This window comes from Mus caroli, unplaced genomic scaffold (assembly GCF_978045245.1).
Source record: "Mus caroli unplaced genomic scaffold, Mus_caroli_1 scaffold_10, whole genome shotgun sequence".
In the NCBI taxonomy this organism is placed as follows: domain Eukaryota; kingdom Metazoa; phylum Chordata; class Mammalia; order Rodentia; family Muridae; genus Mus; species Mus caroli.
Genome location: NW_028227265.1, coordinates 104065070 through 104093014, shown reverse-complemented (window position 1 = coordinate 104093014; position 27945 = coordinate 104065070). Strand labels below are relative to the sequence as shown.

The 27945-nt window shown below is 38.4% G+C and overlaps 1 protein-coding gene across 2 annotated transcripts in view; it reads right to left on the bottom strand.

The window, feature by feature from the left end:
- Nucleotides 1–1044: 1044 nt before the first annotated feature.
- Nucleotides 1045–27945, bottom strand: part of Hook3 (hook microtubule tethering protein 3) — a 95345-nt gene continuing 68444 nt past the window's right edge. The window contains exons 16-23 of one of the 2 annotated variants that reach the window (XR_015048674.1): nt 27828–27915; nt 23616–23650; nt 19246–19328; nt 17784–17884; nt 14884–14988; nt 14682–14753; nt 9958–11832; nt 1045–9911 (exon numbers count right to left, since the gene is read on the bottom strand). Coding sequence is in view for 1 of the 2 variants with exons in the window: in XM_021170331.3 (XP_021025990.1) it covers nt 11692–11832; nt 14682–14753; nt 14884–14988; nt 17784–17884; nt 19246–19328; nt 23616–23650; nt 27828–27915 (625 nt within the window). In the remaining variant the exon portion in view is untranslated. Of the gene's footprint in view, nt 11833–14681; nt 14754–14883; nt 14989–17783; nt 17885–19245; nt 19329–23615; nt 23651–27827; nt 27916–27945 lie in introns of both variants that reach the window. The other variant, XM_021170331.3, reaches the window with a different exon arrangement.

The following is a 27945-nucleotide window of genomic DNA, read 5'->3' as shown; positions in this document are numbered from 1 at the left end:
TCCCTTTCCAGTGCTCCTAGTTTTGTTGATAAAAAGAATTTTAAGAGTTCGAAGCTTGAGGACGACTATTTTGTAAGTTTGAGAGAAAAGCAGCAGGGCAGGCAAGCTGTAAATCTTAGCAGCTCCTGTGAGGAAGGTGGGGATAAGAGGAAGAAAGTCTTGTCCTCTGGGCTAGGTCTGATAAAGCAAGCAGGCTCAGCAGTGGATTTCTGCAGACATGGGAGTAGGGAGAAAGGAGTCTATAAAAGTATTTAGAGGGTCAGGGCAAGAATACTTAGGGCTTTGGCAGTATCTGGGAGAGACCAGAGGAAAAGGAAAAACCGTCTGAGTTGGAACACAGGCGGCAGGTCTAGCAGTGATGATCTGTGAGCAGCTGTTGTGAGGGACGGACTTGGGGTGAAACTCTTAAGTGTACTGCTTCATTAAGGGAATGTTATCCTTTGCACTCATTTCACATGTTTTCAGGTGTATCAGCATGCCTAGGTGGGGTGGTCTTGTGGCCAAGTGACTGAGGAGCTACTTGGATTAATTCTTTTGTTTGTTGAGACAGGACCTCACTATGTAGCCCTGGTTGTCCTGGAACTATGTACTCCAGGCTGGCCTTGAACTCACAGAGATCCACCTGCCTCTGCCTCCAGAGTGCTGAGACTAAAGGCACGCACCATCACACCCAGTTTGGATTAGCTCTTAAGGGAGAGGAAATTATCATAATTTTAGGGGTAGATTAGAATGTCCTGCTTGCACTCAGGGTCAGAATTCAGATCTCGTTCTTCTTCTGAGGAGGAAATAGTTTTCCCTTAAGCCTCGTTACCTCCTCTTTCCCACTTTCATTTTAAAATCTTAAGAAAGGTGTTAACTGTGATTCCCTTTCTAGAGTGTTGCCTGGAAACGGGAGGCTGGTTATGAGGGAGGGTCCATCATCAATGGGTTCCAAGACGGTTAATGTCTGTCTACCTAACAGCAGCAAGTGCAAAATCAAGTGTAAAAACCAGACAACGGTTAAATGTCAGTCATAGAAAAGAGCAGAAAAAACAAGCTCTATACTGGATTTTTATACAAGTCTTTATTTACAACTTGTTTAACAACTGTACACTTTTTGCAGCCTTGAAAACATTTTTTTTTGTACTTGAATGGGAAAATATAGTTTGACCAAATCTTCACTTTTTCATATACATATATTATATGCATATATAAACACTCATATATAACAAGTTGGCAGTCATAAAATCAAAATAAACCAAAAGGAAATGTAGGATTCAAACAAACAAACAAGCAAAAAACCCTGCCTTCTGATGGTTTCTCACAAGTTCGTTTTTGTGACTTTACTTACATTTCTAACTGACGTCTCTAACAAGTCATTCTCCTCAGCACAGCAGTGGGGAGACTCCCCAGACTCAAGATGGGCAAACTTCTGTAAGCAGGAGGGGATACTTGAACACAGTTTTCTTAAATCTGAGTTGAGGTGAGGAATGCAGAGCCCAAAGTGGACATCCTTTCTAGATGACGATGACGAGGAACAGATCCTCAGAACTATCAATTCAATCGCCAGCCAGAGGGGGAATCTCTTACATAACAAAGGAGGGACCTTATAAACGGCTGGCAACCTAACCATGAGAACTGCAACAAACCTGGAAGTTAGTCTTCACAGTACAAATTATTATGGATTATAGAATCCAGAAATGCCAAAATTAGGAATGACAATGATATTTTAGTACATCTGAATTGTAAGTAACTAAATCTATGGGAAAAAAGAAAACAAGTAAATTGTTACGGAAGTTAAGTGCCAGGTCTCTGATTGGCATCTGTGTACAGCCATTTCCTATATTTATAATAAGATGTCACTTAGAACATACTGAAATTATCCGTAACTAACGAGTCTTTGTAGAATACATATTCAATTAGGCTCCCAAGAAAACAAAAGAATGAACTCCTACCATTTGCTCATCTGTACTGAGTTACGGTAACGATCTCGTGACTTGTTTGGAAATTGACAATACTGTTCTGATTCTGCTGCCTGATCATTGACGCAGACGAGAAAGAGAAAGCGCGATCACACCTGGGCAGGAAAGGCTTCACTAAGCTCAGTCTAACTCAAAAGAGTGACAACCAAAGCCGAGAGTGGTAGAGCACACCTCTACACCTTTAACCCTGGTACTCAGGAGGCAGAGGTAGGAGGAGCTGAGAAAGTTCTGTGTCAGCCAAGGCTAAAAAGAGAGATGTCTTAAAATAAAAAAAATATGATCACTAAAGTATTCTAATATGCAAGGCCTTAGGTTGGATCTCCAATACTGCAAAACTCCAGAAAAGCAAAAACAAAACTGACACAGTCAGACACTTTTAAAAAGACGTCCCTTAGTTTGATTTGAAAATGTTCAGCATAATCCTTTAAATTAAATGAAGTACTTTAGTATAGTGAAGGAAACTCAGTTCACATTTCTAATGTTTTCATCAGTTAATCATATTCTGTAATAGCAAATGTCTGCTTCATTCAGAAAAAGCTGGCTGATTCATCACTGAAGCAGGTACGAGCTGGGGCCCGAGTAACCTAACACCTTGGCCCTGAGTGTACTTTTGAAGTAGAAGACAGCCAATCATGAATGTACAGCTTCTAGGGCAGAAACGGTGACTTTCATAAGATATAGATAGATTTGAATAATATAGGGCTATGATGCTACCTAACTTTTATTTGAGTGTAAATTAAATATTTATTATCAGTTTCTCCTGGATGACAACTAATATCAATTTAAAAATATGAAAGGAAGAAATGAGTGAAAATATTATGAAATGATTTATAAAATGATTTAATTATATCAATTGATAACGCATTGATAATTTGTTGGGAAGAGCATACTAAAAAAAATCGCAATATGAGGCTTTCTTTTTTTCCCAAGGCCAAAATATTGGTATAAAACTTTTATACAAAATACTTTTCACTGTTAATCCCTTTAGCAACTTCTAGTGAGCTGACCTATATTTTCTTTCCTTTTCTGGCATAGTTTTCTGCACTGAAGGAATGGCCTACACCCATGCTGCCCACTGCACACGCCCGAACACTGAACAACTGAGACATGATTAGAGTACAAAGTGGAGATGGAATTTCACCATGCAGCCCTGAATGGCCTCACCTTGTGGAAAGCCTCTTACCCCAGCCTTTCAAGTGCTGGAATCACAGGCATAAGCTATTACACACGGCAGGAGGTACTGACTTGGCCTAGAACCCACTCTGAGTAGATTAAAAAGAAGCTAGAAGTTAGGACAGCTAGGAACATTTACAGAGACCATGTTTAAAACACTGTCTATGGTTTTGTACTCCTGCACTTTTGCTTCAGTTTGAGACAGGCTGGATTTGCATTTTCTGTCGCCTCATCTGACTTCACACTTGTGATCCTGGTGCCTGAGCCTGCTGCTGGGATTATGGGTGTGTGCCACCATCCTGGCTTTCTAAGTTTTAGTTCTGGGAAGGAAAATAAGGTCTCTATTTCCTTAAAGCTGAATGTGGAGGTCTCTACTTCAACGTTGCTTCCTTCTATGTGACTGACTTAGAAGTAAACTTCATCTCTGTGTGTGTGTGTGTGTGTGTGTGTGTGTGTGTGTGAGGGGGGAGGGCAGAGTGTGCTCGCCAACCGACAGACTTTGATTGATTGACTCTGGACTGGAGCCAGATTCTGCTACTGGAGCTAGGTTCCTTGGCCCAAAACACACCAACTTTTTACAGTACTAAAACATGCATATCTTTTTAAAACAAAGCAAAACCAACAGGAAGTGTTTTTATGAGCCAGTTTCCCCATTCTCTGGCAGTCACCATGCGTGAAACAAGCACCGGTGCGTGTGGTCTCTAACATGACTGCTACTTTCATGTTGCAAATGGGAAAACTGTGGGTCTAAAAAACTCACTACCAGTACAAGAGGAAACCTTTGCAAGTTAAAGTTAAGAAAAAAGCCAAGGTAAAAACCGAAAACAAACCTCAGTATAGCAACTATGTCTGCAATACCTGGCATCTCTACCGATTTCCTTTTGAAATCACCTTTCCTCCGTTTTTAGCCGATCTGATTGCTTAATTACTGGAATATCTTGTTTCCTTCTCTCTTTGGGATTTGCAATAGTGGGGTGGGGGGTGGGGCGGCAGGGCAACAAGTAGGGACAGTCTCGAGGTTTTTATTTTAGGAGACACCACCTTAAAGGGTAAGAAAAATCTCATTAAACAGAAAAGTGTTTAGTGAGTTTTTTTTTTTTTTTTTTTCATGAGAACAGTTTTCAAATGTGTTTTTCCATGGTGCACTGGGCATGGAGCTCCATGGTAGAGCACTTGCCCTGGAGTGCACGAGGCCCTAGCTTCAAGTCCTAGCACAAACCCCAAAAGCTGGCTTCACAGCATTGTTATAAAATAGACTTCCCAGTTATAAGCGTGTTTCCAGACTCTGAATCCTGAGACTGAGGTGCCAACAGGAAACCCCACGTACAGCAGAAATGGAGCACTATCCAGTCCCAGTAACGTGCTGGAGCCTTTGTAGAGAGGGATAAACAACCTATGCAGGAGAGGGTGGGAGATAACAGTAAGATGCCATCCCTAATGAAACAGACTACACAAGGTCTCACAGTGGTCCCTGTGGAGGTTTGCAAGCACAGGAAGAACATGGGTTCTTCCCAGTTTGCCGTCAGCTCAGAGCTCTCGCAGTGAGTCTGATCAGACATCTGTGCATATGGGCAGTGCCCTCTGCATGCCTGGGGATTGTCTTTTACTCACTCACTTGTTCTTCTCACGGCATTTAACTCTTTCACATTTGAAATGGATATAATTTGGATTTGAATAATTCCCACCTTATGGGAGAGGAATTTTCAGATAATGGGTACCTCCAATTTCAGACATAAACACCTGCTTGTGAGCCTGTAGTAATGGACTGAATCAAACACGTAAAGGCTTACTTTTTAAAGTTCACTTTTGTCCTCATTTACAGATATTTTATGGAGGTATAACATATTATTAGGGGGTAATACTATTAAAACAACAGTTTGCAAACTATAAAAAGTATGAAATAGTTATCTGTTGGGAAGTTGGTGATAATTTCAGCCATCATAAATTTCTTCTCACCTCATCAAATCAAAGTTTAACATCTTAAATTCCTCAACTGTTAGACTAAGTAGCAACTGCTTAATAGTTATAAAAAGAAAAGAAATGTTTCCCTCCCACTGACATATAGATTATATGGTTAGTTAATACTCACCTAAACACATATAGAAATTAGTTTTGGTCTTTAATCTTTTATCAGATAAATGTGTAATAACAATATTATAGACTATTTTGTTGTCTAAGGTTAAGGGACAGCTACTACGATACTGTTTGAGTACTTCTCTTGGCCTAAATATTCGTTAATTAGGCTACCTTTTATCCCACTATCCACTCTCCTCTCTAAAATGGATTTGCCTTAATAGTCATCTATTACTTTCTTTTATTTCTATTCTCACTTACATACTACATTCAGAGTTAACCTTACAGGACATTACTAAATCTGTAAGAAAATTGAAAAATACTGAAATGAGACATGTAAAGCAATCTTGGTAATGTCTAGTTCTAAGTATACATACATATATATGTACATATATATATGTATACATATACACACAAATACATACATATATATATACATACACACATACATATGCAAGATTTATATAACATAAATATATAACTCATATGTATTTATGGATTTCTACATAATTTCCAAACTTCATATACAATCCATAATTAGGTTTAGGCCTCTCATTTCTCAAACCAATGTCTCTCTATTACTTTAGCGTAATTGAAGAATCCACATATATTCATATTTAAAAAACCTTTAAATATAAAATGTATGGTATCCTATTCATAATAATATAAATTGAACCGAAAAGGTGTTTTTAAAAACAATCAGTACACACATCTCATGACATGATTAATGACTTACAAGCAGGAAATGGTATTACATTTGTGTTGTCCTTTATTTTATACACATGACACTAACCACAAGACTGACGATGTAAAGTGACCAAGAAGGTTAGAAACTGGCTGTGTTATTAGTAAGCAAGTTAGTGACTGACAAATTATCTTATAGACTTTTGAGAGCTGTATTCATTAAAAAACTTAAATCATTATTGTGTTAAAATTGGACAGACACTCAATGAAAAACATCAATCACTTAAATATTCATTATAAAAAAGTAAAATATTGTGTTAGATGCATTGAATGCATTGAGAATAGCCTTCCTCTTTTCAAAACAACAGGATATTCAAATCAGTTTAAAAGAGTAAGTTCTGAAACTTCTTTCTTTTTTTTTTTTGGTTTTTCGAGACAGGGTTTCTCTGTGTAGTCCTGGCTGTCCTGGAACTCACTCTGTAGACCAGGCTGGCCTCGAACTCAGAAATCCTCCTGCCTCTGCCTCCCGAGTGCTGGGATTAAAGGCGTGCGCCACCACGCCCGGCTCTGAAACTTCTTTCTAAGTAATAAAATTGGGTGGACAAGAAACAAACTAACAAACAAAAGCCCAAATCAAACCAACTATCAAACAAACAAACAAAAGGGTTGAGTCACTTTTAATTGTGACAGGACTGTAGTTTAACAAGGGGTAAAAAAAAAAGCCCTTTAAGTCATGAAAAGGAAAAAAGAACATGATTAAATAATTGTTATAGATTCAGATATCTCACTCCATTCATTCATTCACTCATTCATCTATTCATTCATTCATCGGTTCCTTCATCAGTACTACTGACTGGGCGCAGGGTCTTGATTATCCTAGGTAAAAGGCCTCACTTCCCATCCTGTTTTGTTTGCACACTCTTTTTTTGTTTTTATTTTATTTTGTTGAGACAGGGTCTCCCTGTGTAGACCAGGCTAGCCTTGAACTCAGAGAGATCTCCTTCCTGCCTCTGTCTCCTAAGTGCTGAAACAAGGTCTCATTGCAGGGCCCAGGCTAGCTTCCAACTTGCATTTTTCCAGTCTCAGGCTCCCAAGTTCTGGGATGACCCTAGACGTCACATAGGTTTCACTGTTAAACACAAAGCTGAATCAAGTTGACAGGTATCTATAGAGGAAAAAAAATTCCTTTATTATATGAGGATAAAAATCCCAAATCCTTTTAACTGGACAGATGGCTTAGCTGGCTGCTCTTGCAAGAGGACACAAGTTCTACATGGGGCAGCTACGTGACTCCACCTTAGCAAAAAAGATGCTAAACATTATCCTTTCACTGTGTGGCCAAATCATGTTTTTAAATCAAGTGGATACGGACTAGCTTGGTTTATACGGAACATGGATTGTAGAAGCTTAGGCAAGTGCCACATTCCCAAATTAGACATAAGTACAACATTCGTAAGATCTGAAACTTAAGATCTGAAAAAAATGAAGATTAAATGTGAAGAGTAAATATATTTTAAGATTTGTTTTGATTAAATAACTCATGCTGAAATAAAAAAAAACTAAGGCTTAAAATATGGTTATTGTTAGAACAATAGATCAATGCTTATGTGAAAGCAGAAGCGTCTACAAAAGAATTTTATACACACACACACACAGACACACACATACACAGACACACACACGCACACACACACATGCTCTCTATCACACATATACACATACACATGCACACACACAGACACACACACACACACTCTCTCTCTCACACACACACACTCTCTCTCTCTCTCTCTCTCTCTCACACACACACACACACACACACACACACACACAGTTTATTTATTTATTTTTTTGAAGACAGAATCTCATATAGACAAACTGATTCCAGACTCTCTACAGGCATATACACCCAGTTCATATGACACTAGGGGTTGAATCTAGTACTTCACGTATATTAGGAAGTATTATTTTACCAGCTGAGCTGCATCCTAGCCCTCACAAATATTTTCACTTTTACCTCACAAGCCTGAGACTGCTCCTGAAAAGGTAAATAACGTTTCCCACAGAGGGCATCTGACTTCACCTGCCTTGTCCCAGCCGGACCCCCACATTTGCATGTTCTTGTACAGTGTGGATCTCTGTGGACAGTGAAAGCAGGACTCGAGGTCCTCACTGACGAGCTAGCTTGCCTTTGTGCAGCTGAGCCCTAGTTACATTAACCACACAGCTTCATGAAAATCGGACCATCTTATCCTCATTATAACTTAGTCACTGCATCCAGCTGATTTTTACCAAGATAACAGAAATAATTCAATCTTGATTAACTTTGGAATATGGATCATTTATTTAAGGACTCAAAACTCATTTTTATTACTGTGAAGTAACTAGACAAAAGAAAATTATGACCCAGCTTAAACTTTCTTTTTATAGGCTTGTTTTATAAGAATGAGTGTTCTGCCTGCCTTCATGTTTGTCTGTATGGCACATGTGTGCCTAGTGCCCATGGAGGTCAGAAGATATCATTGGAAGATTCCCTGAAACTGGAGTTAGAGATGGCTGGCTATGAGCTTCCACGTCAGGAACTGCACCTGTGCTATACAATACATGCTCTTAAATGCTGAGCCAACGCTCCAGGCATAGGTTTTTAAAAAAATATTTTTAAATATTTAATATAAGTGTATTAGTTATCTTCATTTCAGATGCTAGAAATGATTACATTTACTGGATTGTTTTCTTATTAATCCTAATAAGATCAATAATACTGTAGAACAAAAATGGTCATTTTTTTTTAGTCGTCTGCTTTACTTTTTTCTTTTTACTTGGTAAACCCTGGTTAGAAGGCACAGAAAATAAGCTTATTATAAGAACTCAGATGCTGGTGACAGGTCCTCCCTACCTGACACAGTGACAGTGTCCTCATCCCTTGCTAATGCCAGGACAAGATCCATGGGGCAAGCACAGGAGGCTTACCACACATCACCAGAGCACCTGCAAGTTCCCTGATCTCTACGGGAGAAACTGTAGTCCCCTGAATCCTGACCTAAGCCACACAGTGGCAAAGGTGCCACTGCCACAGGTAACTTGTGTTCCTGGCTTTATGACGTCTAAAGTATAGACGGATGCTGTTTCTTATGAAAGCATGTTTTATTTTATTCTGAAATATCATGAGCGATATTTCTCCCATTTACTGAAGGAAATCCACCAAACATTAAAGACAGAGCAAACAACAGAGAAGGCTACAGACACCGAAATTAGCACAAAACAGATGCTGGAAACAAAACAAAACAAAAAGCAGAAGCTAAACTTCCTTCTGAAAGCTTGAGGCCTTTCTAAAACATCTGCATAAAATATCCGGGTAGGTGGGTATGTCTATAGAGCGGGCAGGTGAAGAGAAAATAAAAATCAAAACAGTGAGCTGTTTTACCTCAGGGTAAGATCTATTGAAGGGTAGCTTCAACAGTCTCTTGTATTCACATTCACTTTATTCTCCAGGTATAATTTCTCAACAACCAATAATCTTGTAAGGAGTAGGAACCATAGACTAATTTGATTTACAAGTGGTTGAATCTCAGATATTCTGTGAGCTAAAGGTAGAGTGAGAACTATTTAAACCCTTTCAAGCATACTTATTTGTGTGTGCACTGGCGTCTGTTGGCATCTGTTGAGTGTGGAGACCCGAGGACAACCCCCGGGAGTTGCTGTTCCCTATCACCTAGGCCCCAGGAAGTGAGCTCAGGCAAGTGTTACTCTTCCTGCTGAGCCATTGTGCTGGCCCCAGTTTTTGTTCTTTTATTTTCAAACTCGATCTACCCTGTGGACATGGTGGCACATACCTTAATCTCAGCCTCTTGGGAGGCAGAGGCAGGAGAATAGTCTTGAGTCAAAGAATTTGAGGAAGGTCTGGATAATATCGCTAGATTGTCTTAAAACAACAACAACAAAAAGCAGACCTCGAGTGTCAGGTACCTGAAATCCCACAGAGCACTGTCCCACCATAGCGCTCTCCACTGTCTCCTGTGCCTGCTGCTCTCGGTCCCACCATAGCGCTCTCCACTGTCTCCTGTGCCTGCTGCTTTGGTCTGCCCAGGCGGATGCCTCACAGCCTGCTTGAACATTTGTTGGGAGAGTTGTTTTTGTTTTTGTGAGTTTTTTTTTTTTTTTTTAAAGAAATGCTTCATGATGAATAGTGTCCTTTCAAGGAAAAAAAAAATCCTACAATTCATGCCTATAATCCAAGAAGATCATGTGTTCACGGCAGCCTGGGTTACATAAAGACTCTTGTCTACAAAACCAAGACAAAACATGCAGGATGAATTTCTAGGTCAATTTTCCTATAAAACAGGAGGGAGTTAAAATGAAGCACTTGAATATGGTTTCTGAAAATTCTTCATCACAGTAAAGTTGAGTTAGTTATTTGTCTTTTATACAGAACTAAATGACACCAGAACTTCCAAACACCAAGTCCATAAATAACATCTTCCACTTAAGACGATTTATGTAAAAAACAAACTAAAGAACCCTCTGACCTAATTTCATATTTTTTCTTTCAAAAAATATGGCATGAAACAAGAAAAAGGCTGGAGGAAACCTTCAATATAATTTGGGATCAAATTCACAAATCAATGTAGAAAAAGACAAAGGTAGATTATTTTCAAATAAATGATAGTTTAAAATTATATAATTCCTTATATAGACGAAGTACTTCACTTGATTGCTTAATAGACATTCATCTATGTAAATAAATGTGGCATATAATGTAAGCACTTTGAACAACCAAATACCAAGAAAATCTCTCCTGTTACCAATTCTTGGAGTTGTAGGTAGAGCGAAGAGGAACTATAAAGAGCTCTGTCATAACATTACATACCGAGTCATGTGCTGATGTTAATAAATCACATTAAGATGCTAGCTATCAAGGTTAATTAAGAAAAGGAAAGTCTCACAGAATATATAAAACATATGAGGCATAGTCAAAGAACTGCCCCAAAGATAAGGCTACCTATATGAAAATAAATCTTTTACATGTGGAGAGCAATTAAAAGTGCATGGCTAGAATCTGATTCTTAGCTACTAAGATATTCCAAAGGAAGGAAAAAAAATCCTGCCAAGTTCTTCTTCTCTGTAATTTCTACCCAAATATCTTCACCAATTTCACTTCTGCCAGCAAACAATACAGCAGGAAAGAATGAAATTTCATATAAGAACTTCAAACCTTAGAATAAGTTTAATTTCTTCCCTCTGAGTGATCCTGCCAGGTGCCACAGGCCTGACTAGCACCTCTGCCAATGTAGTCGTCTTTGCAAAAAGTGCATTTGACACCACTTTGTATAGTACAGTAAATATTTAAGTTATCTGAAGTGCATTTGGAAAACAATTGAAAACACAGATTAATACACCATAAAAAGATTAATTCCCTTTAAACAAAGACATTCTTATAAAGTATGGTAACACAGTAGGCACGATAAAGAATATAAATTGTGTATCAATTATTGGCAGAAAACCCGATTCTTTACAAAGCCCACACAAATGGGGAAGAAGACATTTTCATACAAAGAAAAAGTATTACACTATTATACAACACTTTTAATTGTACATTTACAAATTTTTGGCACATTAAAAGGAACTGAAAAGACCACAAAGTAAAGGACAAAGTAACTAAAGATACGAGAGAGAGGAATCCTCATGAGAAACACTAAATATTAACACAGGAGAGAAAGAAAACAAGCTGGCTGAATTTCCTGAAATGTTGTTATATGTAACAGAAGTATGCTTTTTAAAAATCCCTAGTGGCAGGACCTCTCTACCTTGCTGTGGCTGGCTGGACATGGCCTGGGTAGGATCTTCTTGTGCTGGTTGCTTGTCTTTGCCTAGCCAGAAATGACTGCCCTGAACCTGTGCTAGCTAGTCTGTCTTCAGCCGCCTTTTTATGTAGAGTCATTCCCTGAAACATTAGAAGAAAAATAGCGATTGGTGAAAACATGGAATATTCTACAAAAATAACTGTCACCATGCATAATTTTTACTATAATAAATAGCAAAGCATAATTTATTAGGAAAATTAATTCCACTTATTATGGCTTAAAATTTATGAAATTCTTTTCATTCCAGAAATTAAGTACAAATCTTCCTTTGGAAAAATTAAGACTTAATTTTGTGAATTTACAACAATCAAAACAACAGACAATGGAGAACGATTTTTAGAATATGTCACCTAGACATTCCTTTCAAATCAAATAGTGATTTTTCCAAGAAAAGCACAATTGATTGGTAGCAGCTGATTCTCTCAAACTGTTGAAATCATAGGACTCATCAGAAAGGAAAACCACAAACGCACTTGTTTCTTCCAATGGAAAGCCATACTAGGCACTATACATACCACAATGGCGTTTTTCGTCACTTCAGGGCAGACTGGTATTCTCAAACAGACTAAGGCAAGTTTCTGACAACCCACACCAGAGGGCACAACAATAAGCGACCTCTCCATGAAAGCAGAAACATCACCTACTGCCTTTGAAGAGGGGCAAAGTCACTGGGCTACAGTGGATGGGAGGGAGGAGACCTGCTGGGCACTGTGGAATTTGGAAAAGCAGTGAGTGACAATGGGCACGGCTTTACTAAACCCAGAAGGCTACAGAAGACTGGGAACAGTTTAGGATTCTTTTAATAAGGCGATGAATTAACCTAGCAAGAGAAACTGAGATGCTGGCTAATCATACCAATAACTGATGCAGGTAAGCTGGTGCGGAGAAGTGGAGGCTAACAACGAAGAAATAAAGCATGGAAACCAGGACTAGAAAGTCCATCTTCCCATTGCTAACTAGCTCTAGAAGAACACTGGCCATAGCTTTCCATTCTGAAGATAACTCTCGCCTGTCATATGTACCTAAGAACACCACACATTTTCCTCAACGGCAGAGGATTACTACTTAGCCCAGCTAGCCTGAGACAGGTCATCCTGGTGGCCTGCATCCGGTGTTACTGTCAAGGGTCTCCATGCCTGGTCTCAGCTCTCCCCTTGCACCTTTACCTAGGTCCTAAGGATTGAATTCAGGCCAGGCTTGTGCAGCAAGCACAATCACCTACTAAGTCATCTTGCCAACCCTAGAATATATTTTTAATTCAACTTTAACTTAACAAATACATTTGAAGGTTTGAATAAAACTGGCTGAAATCTACTGAAATCATTTTACTACATATAATGAAATTACATTTCAACTAAAAAAATTCTAATTTTTCAAGCAACTGACTGATTGGGGAACCTGGGCTTTTGTGCTCTGTGTTCTAGGGCTCCACCACTGAGTTACACTTTTCAAATGCTTTTAAGATGTCAGTAGCCAATACAAAGCTATTTGTGAAGAAACGTAACACCTTGCCCCAGCATTCACTACCTACCGCCTTGACTCCTATTTAAGTTGTCCGAGATGCAAACCTCTCTGCTCCTGTTGGTTAGCCTCTGCGAGTAGAATGTGAATGTGTTGACTTGGAATTACCCTTCACTGAGAAAGGTCAGAAGTTAGCACTACCCTTCAGTGCCATGTGACAGAGAAATAAGCCTGGTTCTGTAAGAATCAATCTGTGAGCACTACGTGAAGCCAAATCCAGTCAGGGCTGTGAAGTTGCTGACAGGGACTAACATATAGGGCGGTGAGACTGGGAACATCAAGCTTCAAAGAAGACAGAATAGTCGGGGTAGGGTTAATTGCCTGAGAAATCCCTTAATGCGATTTATAGTCTCTATTTTTAAATTTAGTTTTTAGTGAAATTATATTTGTTAGTAATATTCTCATTCAAAGTTATTTCCTTCTAAAGAATTATAATAAAGTCTTAAACTTTGCCCAACACAGTGGTGTACTATAGACACATGCCATGAAACATATATTTAGTAAAGAACAAATCACATCTTTTTTTCCCTTTGTTTTTTTTTTTTTTGAGACAGGGTTTCTCTGTGTAGCCCTGGCTGTCCTGGAACTCACTCTGTAGACCAGGCTGGCCTCGAACTCAGAAATCCGCCTGCCTCTGCCTCCCAAGTGCTGGGATTAAAGGCATGCGCCACCACCGACCGGCACAAATCACATTTTAAGGTTGGAGAATTAGCTTTCAAGAGATAGAAGTAACAAGCTCTAAAATAAAAATAATACTTTTATGCCAACAGAGATGATGTAAGACAAAAGGGGAAACTGGAAGGACAGCCTGATTTCCTGAATCGGGGAGAAGGCTCTGTGGGGAAAGCAAGCCTAGAGCCCTGTGTTCAGTCCTGGCCCACCCAGCTTCCACAGGGTTCCATAGCACCCCTACCCAACAGAGAGAGAAAGCCTGGATAATTCACAGCTGTGCACCAGTGGATGCACAGTTATGGCCTTCCCTCACATACACTTAGTTTCTTTGCTGTGTACTGGAATATTCCATTTCAAAACCTTCAATGGTCAAAGTCTGAAACTGGACATTTCCAAACCCATGAGACAGTTAAACTACCTGTAAAGTAAGTGTCATCTTCCAAAGCAGGAACTACCGCATCTGTTTAGGTATTACCATGTCTGCTTTCCCTACAACAAATGGTTCCGAGGATTAAAACTAAACTGGTGTCTTCTATCCTCTGGGAACGATGCTTTCCCAATGACTTAGTCTGTGTGTGGTGCTTTTCGGCTTTAAGGTCAACATAGAGGCTTTGTTAGTATACATTAGGAGAGAAATTACTTTCAGATTCTGTTGGTAGAACTACTTCTACAGTATAAGCAGTATCATGACATAGTCACCAAACTTTGCATTATATTTTGAAATACATTCTCTTACCATATTGTACCAGGCACTGACAATGTATTTCTCCTCCATGTCTCTTTGACTCTTCGTTTTCTCATATTCTTTCTGAAGCATAACCACATGTAAAGATACAAATGAGTTCAATATAAAAAATATTTACAATGAATTGTCTAAACCAAAGATTACAATTGTATGCTATAGCAGGGCAGTATTTTACGGCGCCCTGTAGACCGACCTCTAATGAGTGGAAGAGTCGGTCCCGTTCCTGCAGTTGATTTTTAAGAGCTTGAATTTCTGGTGCTGCTCCTTGATTCTGTTTAGGGTCTAATGTACGGATAACCTGCAAAAACATAAGAAAAATGAAGCATACATATGTGTTCACACAGAGAACCTAAAAATTAAAACAGAAACAAACCCCCTCAAATGCTAAGAATCTAGGATCTAAGAAAGCAGTCTTAAAAGTGAAAATGAGGCAGAGGATGCTACAATGCATGCCTAATACACATGGGGCCCTAGGTCAATCCCCACTACTGAGTTAACATGTGTACACAGCTATAGATATCACTACCATAGCATGCATGAAGTTCTGTTACTAATTCCTAGCATCCCTATCCCAATCAAAGAAAGCAGAAAAGAAAAATATGCAAAAGCTATCAAGGACACCTAAGAATGTAAACGAATGGAGTAAAATAAAATTCTGCAAATTTCCAATGACACAGACAGAAGAGCCATTCTGGATTACTGGACATTGCTGAAGAGATGCTATTCACAGCTCTGTCTGTTTTATTGCAGCTAGCCCTGGGCATATAACCAGAAAGGCACACAGGGTGACTCTTACACAGGTCTGTCTCTTCTGTGAGTACTATGCTTGAGGCATGAACGTGGGATGCAATTCTACCTGACTCATTACAAATTTCTGGGAGAGGTCATTTTGTTCTTCACCAATAGTTTTATTATCAAAATGTTCTAACAGACAGACCTTCATATAGTTCAAATCCACTTATTTTTAAATTGGATTTACCAATTGGTGAGCTGTCATGTATGTTCTCCCCTCAACACTCTCTTGTGTGTTAGAAAGAATTCAGTCGCAATGACACATAACCCTTAAATGCTTCAGTGTGCACATCCTTCAAGCGTTCTACTTCATAATCATAGGATGACCTGTATGCAAATACCAGTTCTATAAAATGGCCAGTATTTAGCCTATGTCTATATTTCCCACTTTTTTTTTTTTTTTTTTTTGAGACAGGGTTTTCTCTGTATAGCCCTGGCTGTCCTGGAACTCACTCTGTAGACCAGGCTGGCCTCGAACTCAGAAATCTGCCTGCCTCTGCCTCCCAAGTGCTGGGATTAAAGGCGTGCACCACCACAGCCCGGCCATTTCCCACTTTTATAGGCGGAGGATCAAGGACCTCCTTGTGCATGCTAGGAAGGCACTCTACCCATGAGGCACATATCCCTAGATCTCTTTGTATCTTGCTCCTGAGACATGGTCTTAGTAAATTGTTGAGGCTGACTTTGAACTTTCTTGGCCTTATGAAGTAGCTGGAATCCCTTGGCCAAGGTTTGTCTTATAACTGATTCTTTGTCCTCAATTTTGGATTCAGAGATTGATGCAGTCTACCTGGCAAGCATGATCCTTAATACCCCTCAAAGCTTGGCTTACACATATGTGCAACGATGCCCAGTTGTATGTGACTGCTGGCGATCTGAAGTGAGGTCCTGATGCTTATGTATCAAGCACTTTATTCACTGAGCTGTCTGCCCAGCTCTGATAATACTGCCTTTTATCCCCAATCCTGGATTATCTGATAGTAATTTACTGACTTTTAAAAAGAGACATTTGTCTTACATGTATGTAGGCACATCAGAAGAGGGAATAGGATCCAATGGAACTACAGCTATAGATGGTTGTGAGCTGTCATGTTGAGTACTGGGAATTGAACTCAGGACCTCTGGAGGAGAAGTCAGTGCTCTTAACCACTGAGCCATCTCTCCAGTCCTTTCAAAAGCATTATTTAACTTGCTCTAACAGCTTCATGTTTTCCCCCTCCAAGAATGAAGAGAGCTCTAGAAGACACTTAGATTCAGGTTAATCATTCATGATGATGCTATTCCATCAGGAAGCATCAAGTCTAGGCCGTAGCACTCATTATACATTATTAATATCCTTTTATTAGAGTTTTTAAAAGATTTACTTATTTTGAGGGATTTGATTCCCAGCAGGTTTATATGACTCTGCACCATGTGATTATATGCACCATGTACCACAGATGTCAAAAGTAGATGTCTGGGAATTGGAGCTATAGATAATTGTGAGCCACCATGTTGGTGATGGGAACTGAACCGGATTCTCTGCAATAACAAGTGCTCTTAGCCACTGAGATATTTCTCCAGCCCCTTAAATTTTTGTAAAAATAAAGATTTGCTTATGTGAGTATGGGTGTTTCTCTAGCATGTACACATGTGTATGTAGCACCTGCATGCCTGGTGCCCATGGGAGCCAGAATGGTCACTGGAGCCCCCTGGAACTGGAGTTACTTAAAGTGGTAATCTGTCATGTGGGTGCTTGGAGCTGAACCTGGGTCCTCTGCACAAGTAGCAAGTGCTCTTAATTGCTGAGCCATCTCAGCCTCTTAAAACTTTTTTTAGGTCTACATAGTTTAATGATTTTTTTAACCATGTCATTTTCATGCATGTATGTCATTCACTGTACTCTGTCCTTAGCAAGGGAGATGGCTGGTTGGTAAAAGTGATTGCTGTCCAGCCCGAGTGCCACCCCTGGAAGCTACATGGCAGAACAAGAGCGCTGGCTCTCGTACCTCATTCTTGTTTGTTCTTGTCTGTTCATACATACGCCATGCAGCTCTGTCTTCTTCTGTCGTGTGCTGCTAACGCTAACCACTGCTACCTTGGAGCTGTTGCTGATCTTTACATAGGGCATTTTCTTCTTGCTAGTCAACTTGTGCAAGGGCCTGTTTTGATCACTACTTCTTGCTTAGGATCTTTGTCTGCTTAGAAGGCTTCTTTGATGATTTTCTATGTAAGAACATAATGTCATATGGATACTATACTTCCAGGCTAGAGGACAGCATCGCTGGGAAGAAAGTAAGATAGTTACAAGTCCACACTCACACTCTTGGCCTTCTCTAAGTATTTTTTATAGCGTTCTTCCATTTGCTTCATTTCTTCTTCTTTCTTCCGTAAAGCCTCTTGCAGTTCTTCAATTCTTAAGGCTGTCCATAAAAGATGACCATAAAAAATTAAAATTTAATTACATTAAATTTAAAATTATTTATTAATAAATAATATTTCAGAGACTGCTCTCTCTCTCTAATATATATATATTATATATATAATTATATATATAAATTTCTCTTTAAAAATTAATCCATATTGTTATTTTACTAAAATCTTCTTTAATAAGTAAACAAAACATCAGAATTAAATTACATAAAGTAAAAAGTATCTATTGATGGATAAATGAATAGACAATATATTTACACAATTTGATCTTTTTAAGTCTTAAATCTGATACATACCATAGAGACTTAATGTTAAGTGAAAAAGAAAGACATTCTATGCTTAGTGAAATAAGTGAGGCAGGACAGTACAAACACGATGCTACTTGTATGAGTTTCCTAAATAGTTCAGTGCAGAGACAGAGGGTAAAGCAGTGGCTAACACAGGCCAAGCAGAGGCAGAAACAGCTCTAGGTGACTGGATGCACTGACCTGAGGGTGGGCAGTGTGAGGGTCACGGCACAATTTAATTCTACTCTACTGTATTCTTAAAATGGCTACCTGCTCCTATGTGTATTTTGCTCTACCATAAAATTAAAGTTTGCCATTTCACTTTCATAAAATAAAAGTTAAGCTAATTACAGTTATAAATACCAAAAAAAGTATATGTCTAGAGCTAACTTATCACAATCAACTTGAAAATATTTAGCTTCATATAATATCCATTACGATCCACAGGTAAAGAATTTATAAAATTAGTGCTTTAAGAAATAAGGCAAATTCTTAAAATTTTCTATTATTATTTTGTGTGTGTGTGTGTGGTGTGTGTGTGTGTCTGCACCTGAGTACAGATGCCCACAAGGCCAGAGGCCTTGGATCCTCGGAAACTAAAGTTATAGGTACTTGTGAACCTGACACGGGCGCTGGGAACCAAACTTTGGTCTCCCACAAGGACAGAAAGAGTGCTTTGCTCTGAGCCAGCTCTCCAAAACCTGACAACTTCTTTTTTAATGAACTATTTTAAATATTTTTATATTATTTTCTTAAGCACATGAGTATGTGCCTATTTGAGTATATGTCAAATGTGTGTGGGTCTCATAGAGGCCAGAAGAGGGTGTTGAAGTCCCTGAGGTTTGAGTTACAGGGGTTGTGAGCCACCCAATGTAGGTTCTGGCAATCAAACTCTTATCTTCTGGAAGAGCAGCAAGTGCTCTTAACTACTAAGTCATCTTCTCTCTTTAAGGGAAATTCTAAGTGGCTGGAATAGCTAAAAGAACTATTTAGAGAAACAAGTTACATAAATTTGTTATCTCTAGAACAGTGTATGGCTAATGATGCTATTAGGAAAAACTCACAGCTGTTGTTAAATCTTGGCTCGAGATCTTCAATAATGGCTCTCTTTTTCTGCAATTCATTGTTGGCTTCATGCAGCTTCTCTCTGCAACAAAACATGTGACGATATCAGCACTCACTCTTGTTTTTGCGCCCACTTCTCTTTCCTGTGCTGGAGATCCAATTTAGTACTCACTAACGCGACGCAAGTTCTCTGCTTTGGCTACATGCTTAGCCCTTGCTTCTGTATTCTTTTTTTTTTTTTCATTTTGAACTAAAAATTTATTATATTTAAAATAGACTTGCATTGCACACAAATTCTTTGAAAAAAGATAAACAGACTAAAGCTTTTGTAAAAAGGCAAAGCCCAGCTCTTCTGGTTTGAATCAACAACTTCATCTATATAAAACATATATGAGGATCTTCATGTTTTAAAAATAAGGACATTGTAAAAATTAAATTTCAACCTCTGAAAAGCTTTTCAATGCAAATTTTGTTGCCAAAAGTAAATTGCTAAAAACATAGATTTAAAAGAAGGAACATCACAGAAGACAAAGATCTATACAACTTGAACAGACCTCACAGATAATGCAGAACAAATAAGTCAGATTCTGTTTATGACAAATCCAGCTTCGAAAGCTAACAAAAGCGATGGAGCTCAGCACTGTGGCTGATACAGAGATGTAGTCAAATCAACCAGGAGGAGGAAGGGTGAATTCTGTTAAATGTTCAACAGATAACCTATATCTGTATATGAAGGTAAATATTCACTAACTTAGGATATATAAATTACTATATAAAAGTTATGTTCCAAAATATAAAAGAACAAACAGTAAGCTTTTCTCCTGTAAAAGATGAATAATAATGTGATATATAATTCATCCTCTAACTTATTCAGTGTAGCACTATATAATTTGTGCCACATATTTAATAATAACTGAGCTTTTTGTTATATCTATTTCTAATGTTTTTCAAAGCAGAATACTTTAATAAATACCTTCCTATCTCTTTTTTTTTAAAGGGAAAATGTCTCATTGTGTAACTCTGGTTGACCTGTAACTCACTACATAGATCAAGCCGGCCACCCACCTACCTCTGCCTTGCCTCCCATCTATTGGGAATAAAGGCATGCATTGCCATGCCTGGATCTTTTTCTTTTTCAGCAAATTATTTTTCAAGGTCTAATTATCATACACACACACACACAGTATCTAATGTATATGACACATATATATTTAACTATATACACATATTTAATTATATATACATATATGTATACACACATATATATAATCTTAAAGAATAAAATACACATAGTGATCAGTCAAAAGATTAAAAATGAAAACTCTTCCTAAAGCCTTAGACATCACACATCTCTCTTCTTCCCAGGGATAATCCATGTCCAGATCAAATGTCCTCCTGGGTCACATGATGGTTTACTGCCTTTATTTTACTCCTAAGCAGCGTTACTTCTGTCTAGCATTTTACTTACTGTAGTAATTCCTAACTACATGTCTTCTGAAGGTTTCCTCGTATATGTGGACAGCGTTATCTAGACACCTCAGGTATGTACAGTAGAACTGCTGTGTTACAGAGTGTGGACATGTTCAAGTTGAAGAGGCTGCTGAGCAATACTCAGCACTCAATGCGAATTACTAATGATTAACTTTAGCAATAATTCTCATGACTGATTTAATTTTTAAAACTAATTTGGTATGTTTAAAACTGGTCTCTAGTACAGTTTAAAATCTGTCCATGACTTCTGAGAGGTCTGTGGTGAGTCGAACAGTCTTTCAGAAGGTGAGTTCTAATCTCTAGTACTGTGGTTGCAACGCCGTTTGGGAACGGGATCTTTGTAGTTCACACTGAACTGGAGGTTGTACTGGGCCAGGGTACACTCTGAACCCAACTACTGCTGTCCTTAGAGGAAGGCAGGCCATGCTCTTCCCTCACTGTGGCTGCTGTCCTTAGAGGAAGTCCATGCTCTTCCCTCACTGTGGTTCCACTTCCCATGGTTCCAGTTGCTTATGGTCAGTTGAAGTCAAACTATTAGCCCCAGACAGGAATAAGTTTTAAGTTCTATGATGTGCGGAGTTATATGGCCAACTTGCATGTGTCCTGTTGTGCTCTCTCCCTGACATGTCAATTATCCCTTTGTCCTCACAGCCACTGTGTAGGTTATCCACCACTAGTTACTTAGTAACCATGTTGGTTATTAGAACAGCTGTTTTAGGACAGTGTTAGAATTGTTCTACTGTATAAGTAAACTATTACCAGAGGCATTTGTCTATAGGAAAGAACCCCAAAAGTGTGGAGTTCTGCACTACCAGTGAATTCAGGCATTCACCAAGCATCTGAGAAGAGATCTTGAGGATGAGGGAAGCACTCTACAGAAAGACTGTCAAGGGAAAACAGAGGCTGCCAAAGAAACAGCAAGGCTGCCCACTGCTACCAGAACTAGGAGGTGACCTGGGCAGGCTTTGCCTTTCATCTACTAGGAAACCAATCGGTCAACAACTGGATTTCAATTTTGTTGGCTCTATAACTGTGAGAAAATAATTCTGTTTTCTTAGCCCCTTTATTTGTGGTAATGTTTTGCAACAGACACAAGAATCTAACACAGGCTCTGTCTTCACTAAAATATCCTGTCTAATGAAGATTCTTAGCATGTGCACAACTGAACACACAGCAATGGTTAAAGAGCAGATTTCTGACTCAAAGTATTCCACTTCTGTCAGAGAGGAATGGACAATTCAAAATGACAAGCTTTGGTATGCTCTCATTCTGGGTAATCTTACAAAGGTTAGAAAGCTGCATTGTTCAGTACATTAAGAATCTGTCTATATTAGACTTTCTCAGCGGCTAGGAATCTATCTCATCAATATATTGGGAAAAAAAACCCTATATAACAAACATCAAACTTTCGGGAACACAGTATCTTTCCAACAGTAAAAGAAAAGCCAAACATCTCTTTGGTGTGGAGAATGCCTATTTTAACTTAATTAGCAGCTACTAATTCATAGCTTTCCTACAGTTAATGCCTGCAAGCAATTTTGCAGGAAAATGATAGGTTAAAATGTTACTGGGCATGAGAAAAATTATTGAAGATTTCTTCAGGAGGGTCAAAAGTGATACTTAAATTTCTTATTTCATCTTTTAAGTCACAAAGTCCTACTTAAAATGACTGTAATTCAAAGGCTTACTTGAAGAAACTGTACTGACAAACATTCTACTTTTAAAAAGTTTACTTGTTGATGTTTCTAACACAGTCCATACAGCTAAGGCTCAGGGAACATGAAGGAAGAGGGGAGTGGAAGATTTTAAGAGCCAGAGGGGTAGGACATTTGCTTCAATATAGCTTCTAAAAAAAAAAAAAAAGACATGAAAGCGAGTTGGGCAGGGAGGAGTGTGGGGCAGTGTGTATGATCAAAACACACTGTAGGGATTTCTCAAACGACTTACAGAACTATATTTTTAAAAAGTTTACTTAAGAGGACTGAAGCCCCATAGGAGGAACATCAATATGAACTAATCAGTACCCTTAGAGCTCCTTGGAACTAAACCACCAATCAAAGAAAACACATGGTGGGGCATGTGGCTCTAGCTGTATATGTAGATGAGGATGGCCTAGTCGGTCATCAATGGAAGGAAAGGCCCTTGGTCCTGTGAAGGTTCTATGCCCCAGTATAGGGGAATGCCAGGACTGGGAATGGGAGTGGGTGGGTTGGGGAGCAGGGTGGGGGGATAGGGGATTTTTTTGGAGGGGAAACTATTAAAGGGGATAACATTTGAAATGTAAATAAAGAAAATATCTAATAAAAAATGAATGTATGGATGGCAAACTGTAGTCTATGGGTGCAAGGAAGAAGGGCACTGGTTCCCATACATGAAGGACTTCTGCAGCACAGATGGAACTACTAGCAATAGCACTGTCTACAGCTGTATTTGGAGCTGAGAGGCTGCAACAGAGGCCAGGACTTCTACAGCCTCAAATAACTACCATCTGGCCTGTCATAGAAAAAGGCTGTGAATAATATGAATATTCATAGTATGAATATTATAACAAAGATAGTAAGTCCTAAAGTTGCAGCTGAGAAAATAGCCCTAAAATCTTTTGTTCTGGAGTCTCACACTGTTGCCTAAGTTGGCCTGACACCAGCAACAGTTCTCCTGCCTCAGTCTCTTGACTGCAGGTGTGAGTCAACAGGCCCAGCTCACAATCACGGAACTGATGTGTGGGCATTTGGGTAGAAATGCTTCTGTAGTCACTGCTAGCAGGCAGTACCCTCCTGTATCTTCAAGGACCACTTATGCCCTAGTCTACATCCTCTGTACCCATAACAAAGTGCTTTGGTTCTGTAATGTGAAGAAACTCGACAGGTTGTCTACTTACAGATGTTCTTCAAGCTTCTTTTTTAGAAGAACTGACTGAAAATGGAAAATAAAAATTAGCTCATTATTTAACACTTTAACTAACAAATTATTTTATAAATATTAAAGACTATATAGTAAATTACTGGGAGTAAACGCTCAGTAGTTTCTTTGGTCAAAGAGCTCAAAACCCAATGTACCTCAATTTTCTCCTCTTCAATAAAAGAGCAGAATAGGAGTAAGAGATACACAGAAACTAGATAAATTCTCTATACAGAGAAAAATGAATTTAAACGCTACTTATATAGAGACCCAAATATTCCTGGATTCAGTACCCAAGTAGTAGCTAACATTAAATTTTTCCTACCCTCTTTGTTTGCACTATGATAAAGTCTCAGATTTGCTGCCATATTTTAATTGATGACAAGTAATGTACTTGATGGCAGGGAAATATAAAGGGTACAAAGGTAAGATGCTGAGAATGGAGTTTTGACTTGGGGTATTTTTATAAAGGTCTTCTGAAAAGCAGGAATTTAAAATTTACCTAAAAATAAGCAATGAAAACATTTAACGGCCGGGCGTGGTGGCGCACGCCTTTAATCCCAGCACTCGGGAGGCAGAGGCAGGCGGATTTCTGAGTTCGAGGCCAGCCTGGTCTACAAAGTGAGTTCCAGGACAGCCAGGACTACACAGAGAAACCCTGTCTCGAAAAACCAAAAAAAAAAAAAAAAAAAAAAAAAAAAAAAAAAAAAACATTTAACAAAAGACTACTAGTGGTTTCATAGTTTGACACATATAAGTGTAGATATTAATAATGGATTTTTAAATTATGTGATAAATGACACTCAAAACCAATTAATGTAGGCTTATAAAACAAATTGCTCAATTTCTTAATAACAGTAACAAGGAGAAGGAAAAGCCCTCTAATTTTTAGTTGTCCTCTTTAATGACGACCACCATATATATTTACTCATGTCTGCCTACTTCCTGCCATGTAGGGAAGGCCTGCAATTCACCATGTACAGAGCCCAGTTTGCCTTGAGCTTATGACTTTCCTCCTACATGGGGCTGGGGTCTTAGGTGTATTCATGTATATGCTTGATTTTATTCAAGTCAATTGTAACACAGCTTTGGGATATTTCAAATTCACATCTTTTTCATTATGACAATTGTAATTAGACCAAAATCCTCTACTGCTATTTCCAAGCCTACAGAAAGATAAAAGATAATTACTAGCTTTTAATATTTATTTTAAAAGAATTATTGTTTGCTCTCTCTTTGCTAAGAGGATGAAATGGAAATATTAAAAATTCTTGACATGTTTTGATTAAATCCTAAAAAGTTATTTTGAATTATTACAATTTGCATAGTGAAATAACTAAATACAAGGCCAATATGCCAGACATTAACTAAAGCCTGTTATATACATCATACAAACCCCACAACACTAATATTAGCCCCACCGTACATCTGAGGAAGCTAAGCCAAAGCACATGTAGTTATTTCTGCCCGGGATGGCAGAGACCCCAAGTCCTAGGCACAGCTCCTTCCCATGCATCCTGTGGTCAGTGATTTTCCAACTGAAGACTACCTATCAGAATGTATGACTGGAGAAGACTAGATTATAAAAGGAAGCCTGTATCAAAATAAATTACATAAATGAATTAATAGAGAGAGCGTTTCTACATTAAGATTTTGATATACTTTAAGAGTTTCCATTGTAAAGATCATGTATTTATAAAGCAAGTAATCTTAGCATATTCAGTTTTCATGAGTCCTACTCTAAGACTTCAGTATTACTGACTATAGTATCAGATATAGTATACAATTTAAAAACTTCTAAGTATATGGAAATGAATAGGAAGCCATACTTACAATAGCCTTGAGTAGAAACCATGCCAAGAGACAGAGAGGACATATTAGTATGAAGCAAACACAGCAGCCAAGAGAAGGAACCATTTAGTAATTCATGAACAGAAGTAAAAAGATATGCATTTTTCAGAATTGTACATTTCTCTTTCTTCTATGGTCTCCTCATCCTGTTTTGTTCTCTGAAGTTTTATATACTGTGGCTAGCTCAAATTATCCATATGACTGGATATAACAATGAATTTCTGCTTCCATGCTAAAAACAAATGACATAAAAATAATAATAAAAATGTGCAGACCATCACGCTCTGACTTAAGGTTGTAAGAAAAAGCTGTTTTGATAACAGAAAAGGCAGCAATTATGTCTTCTTTAGAGAGAAGGAATCAGGCCTAGAGGTTGCTCTATGCATCACACCTGAGATGCAACACTATAGGTTATTGAGGAGAAAAGAGAAAAACATCAAAAATCTAATGGGGTAAAAGAACTACACACCCTGAACTAAACTAATTATTTCTCTAAGGAATCTGGAGTCTTCAAAACAGAATAAAGTTTCCACCTGATTCTTGTGTGCAGAGAATGTGGCGGGAAATCTTGCTTAGATTTGAGGTAGGCAGTTAAAAGGTGACCAGTTTATGCAAATATTCACCTCTGAAGTATAAGCCCTAAAGCACTGGCACACATATCTAATTAGATTTATCACAGCGATACTAAGCTATGCCAAGTTCCTTTAAAGAACAACCCTTCATGTTTTGGTTTAAGCGAGAGGCTCCACACATGGTCCCTGCTGCATGACAGCATTTAGTTAGCTGACACCTCGCCATGCTTGCCTCCTGTGCACCCTCTTTTCCCCTTTCTACCAAAAACAAATCCACAACAGTCACCTCAAAGTTTTCAGGCCCAAATAAATTTTACATATTGGTTAAAGGGATCTAGAGATGTCAACAAATTAAGAACTACCACATCCAGTGATTCACTTCTAAGATGCTGCCAATTAAGCTTTGTTATGACAGTATACTAATTTCACTTCTTTGAGATTTTCTGTTTATACATGTTTTTTTAAAGCATGACATTGGGTATGGGTATGGCTATTTGTAGTAGAACACTTGATTTGGATCCTGGAACCACAACAATTTTCTTAAAAAAAAGAAAAAGAAAAAGAAAAAGAACAAGAACAACAACAAACAGGCTTGGTATTTTATACTAGTTCCATGCTAATAAAAGTTAAAAACAATGTTGAAAATGACAGCAGTTGTGAACTGATCTGGGAAACTAAAACAATTACCAACTCATTAAGAAATAAAATAAATAATAAATCAAACTGACACACTGATGATCTAAATAAGATGTATGTGTAGACAAACCAACTAAGTCTAAGGCCTCGAGGGCTTTGATATTCAGTATTCCTAGACTCTAAAGGTGATTTACTTAACGCTCGTCTGTTTTCAGATGTTCTGTGTCAATAAGGATGGAGAAGATTCCTCCATCTGACTCATCAATGGAAACACTCCAGGAAGTTTAAACTCAAATGTCTGAGACTACAGTCAAAGTGCACTGGCAGCAGAGAACAAGGCTGATTTATTAACATTTAACCTCCCTTTTCTTTACACTGTTCTTTAATATCTATGTGCTTTAGTTTTATTGTGTATGCTTTATCTAGTATAAAGGATTTGCCAATTATAACTTGCTTATTGCTGCCAGAGACTGTCGACTAGGCGCTACTGAGCACTGTGAATGGTGGTTAGTGCATGAGCTGCTATAAGCCATATCTAATATGGCACAGGCACTAGTCCAGAGAGTGCCAACAGCAGAGGAGAGCTATGACAGAGATATGCAGAGTGATAAAGAATATAAAGAGGTCAGTGTGGATTCAGAAGCTCAGAAATGATAGGACACTGGTGATGGCATTATTTTCTTAAATACCCAGTTTATATTAAAACTTTCTTCTTGGGCATGCCTTTACATTTCTTTTCTGTCAATTTACTATATTGGCTGATAATACAAGTGAACTTTCAGTTTCTTGCAGAGTCAATTTAATAAGGAATGCCACTGAAAAGAAAAACAGTATTTCTTCCCTATCACCAGTATAACTCTAAATTATTGGATATCATAAAATAAAAAAAACTGAAGCTGGGCCTGAGAAATGGCTCAATGATAAAGGCATTCACCACCAATTCTAACGACACACGGAAGCAATAACTCCCATAAGCTGTCTTCTGACCTCCACAGGTGAGCTGCGGAGTACATGGGTACACACACGTATATGCCTCCACAACTTACACACATTTTTAAAAAAAGTATCAAAACTACAGGTTTTCTCAGGTTTGCGCAACTTTTGGAGCATGGTTGGAACATATCAAAACTTACATCTTCTGCTTTTGAACCTTGATCCTGCAAAGATTTTTGCAGTTCTTCTACTTGTGACTGTACTTCTAGAAGTCTCTGATTCACAAGCCTGAAAAGTAAATGCATATTAATTCTCCAA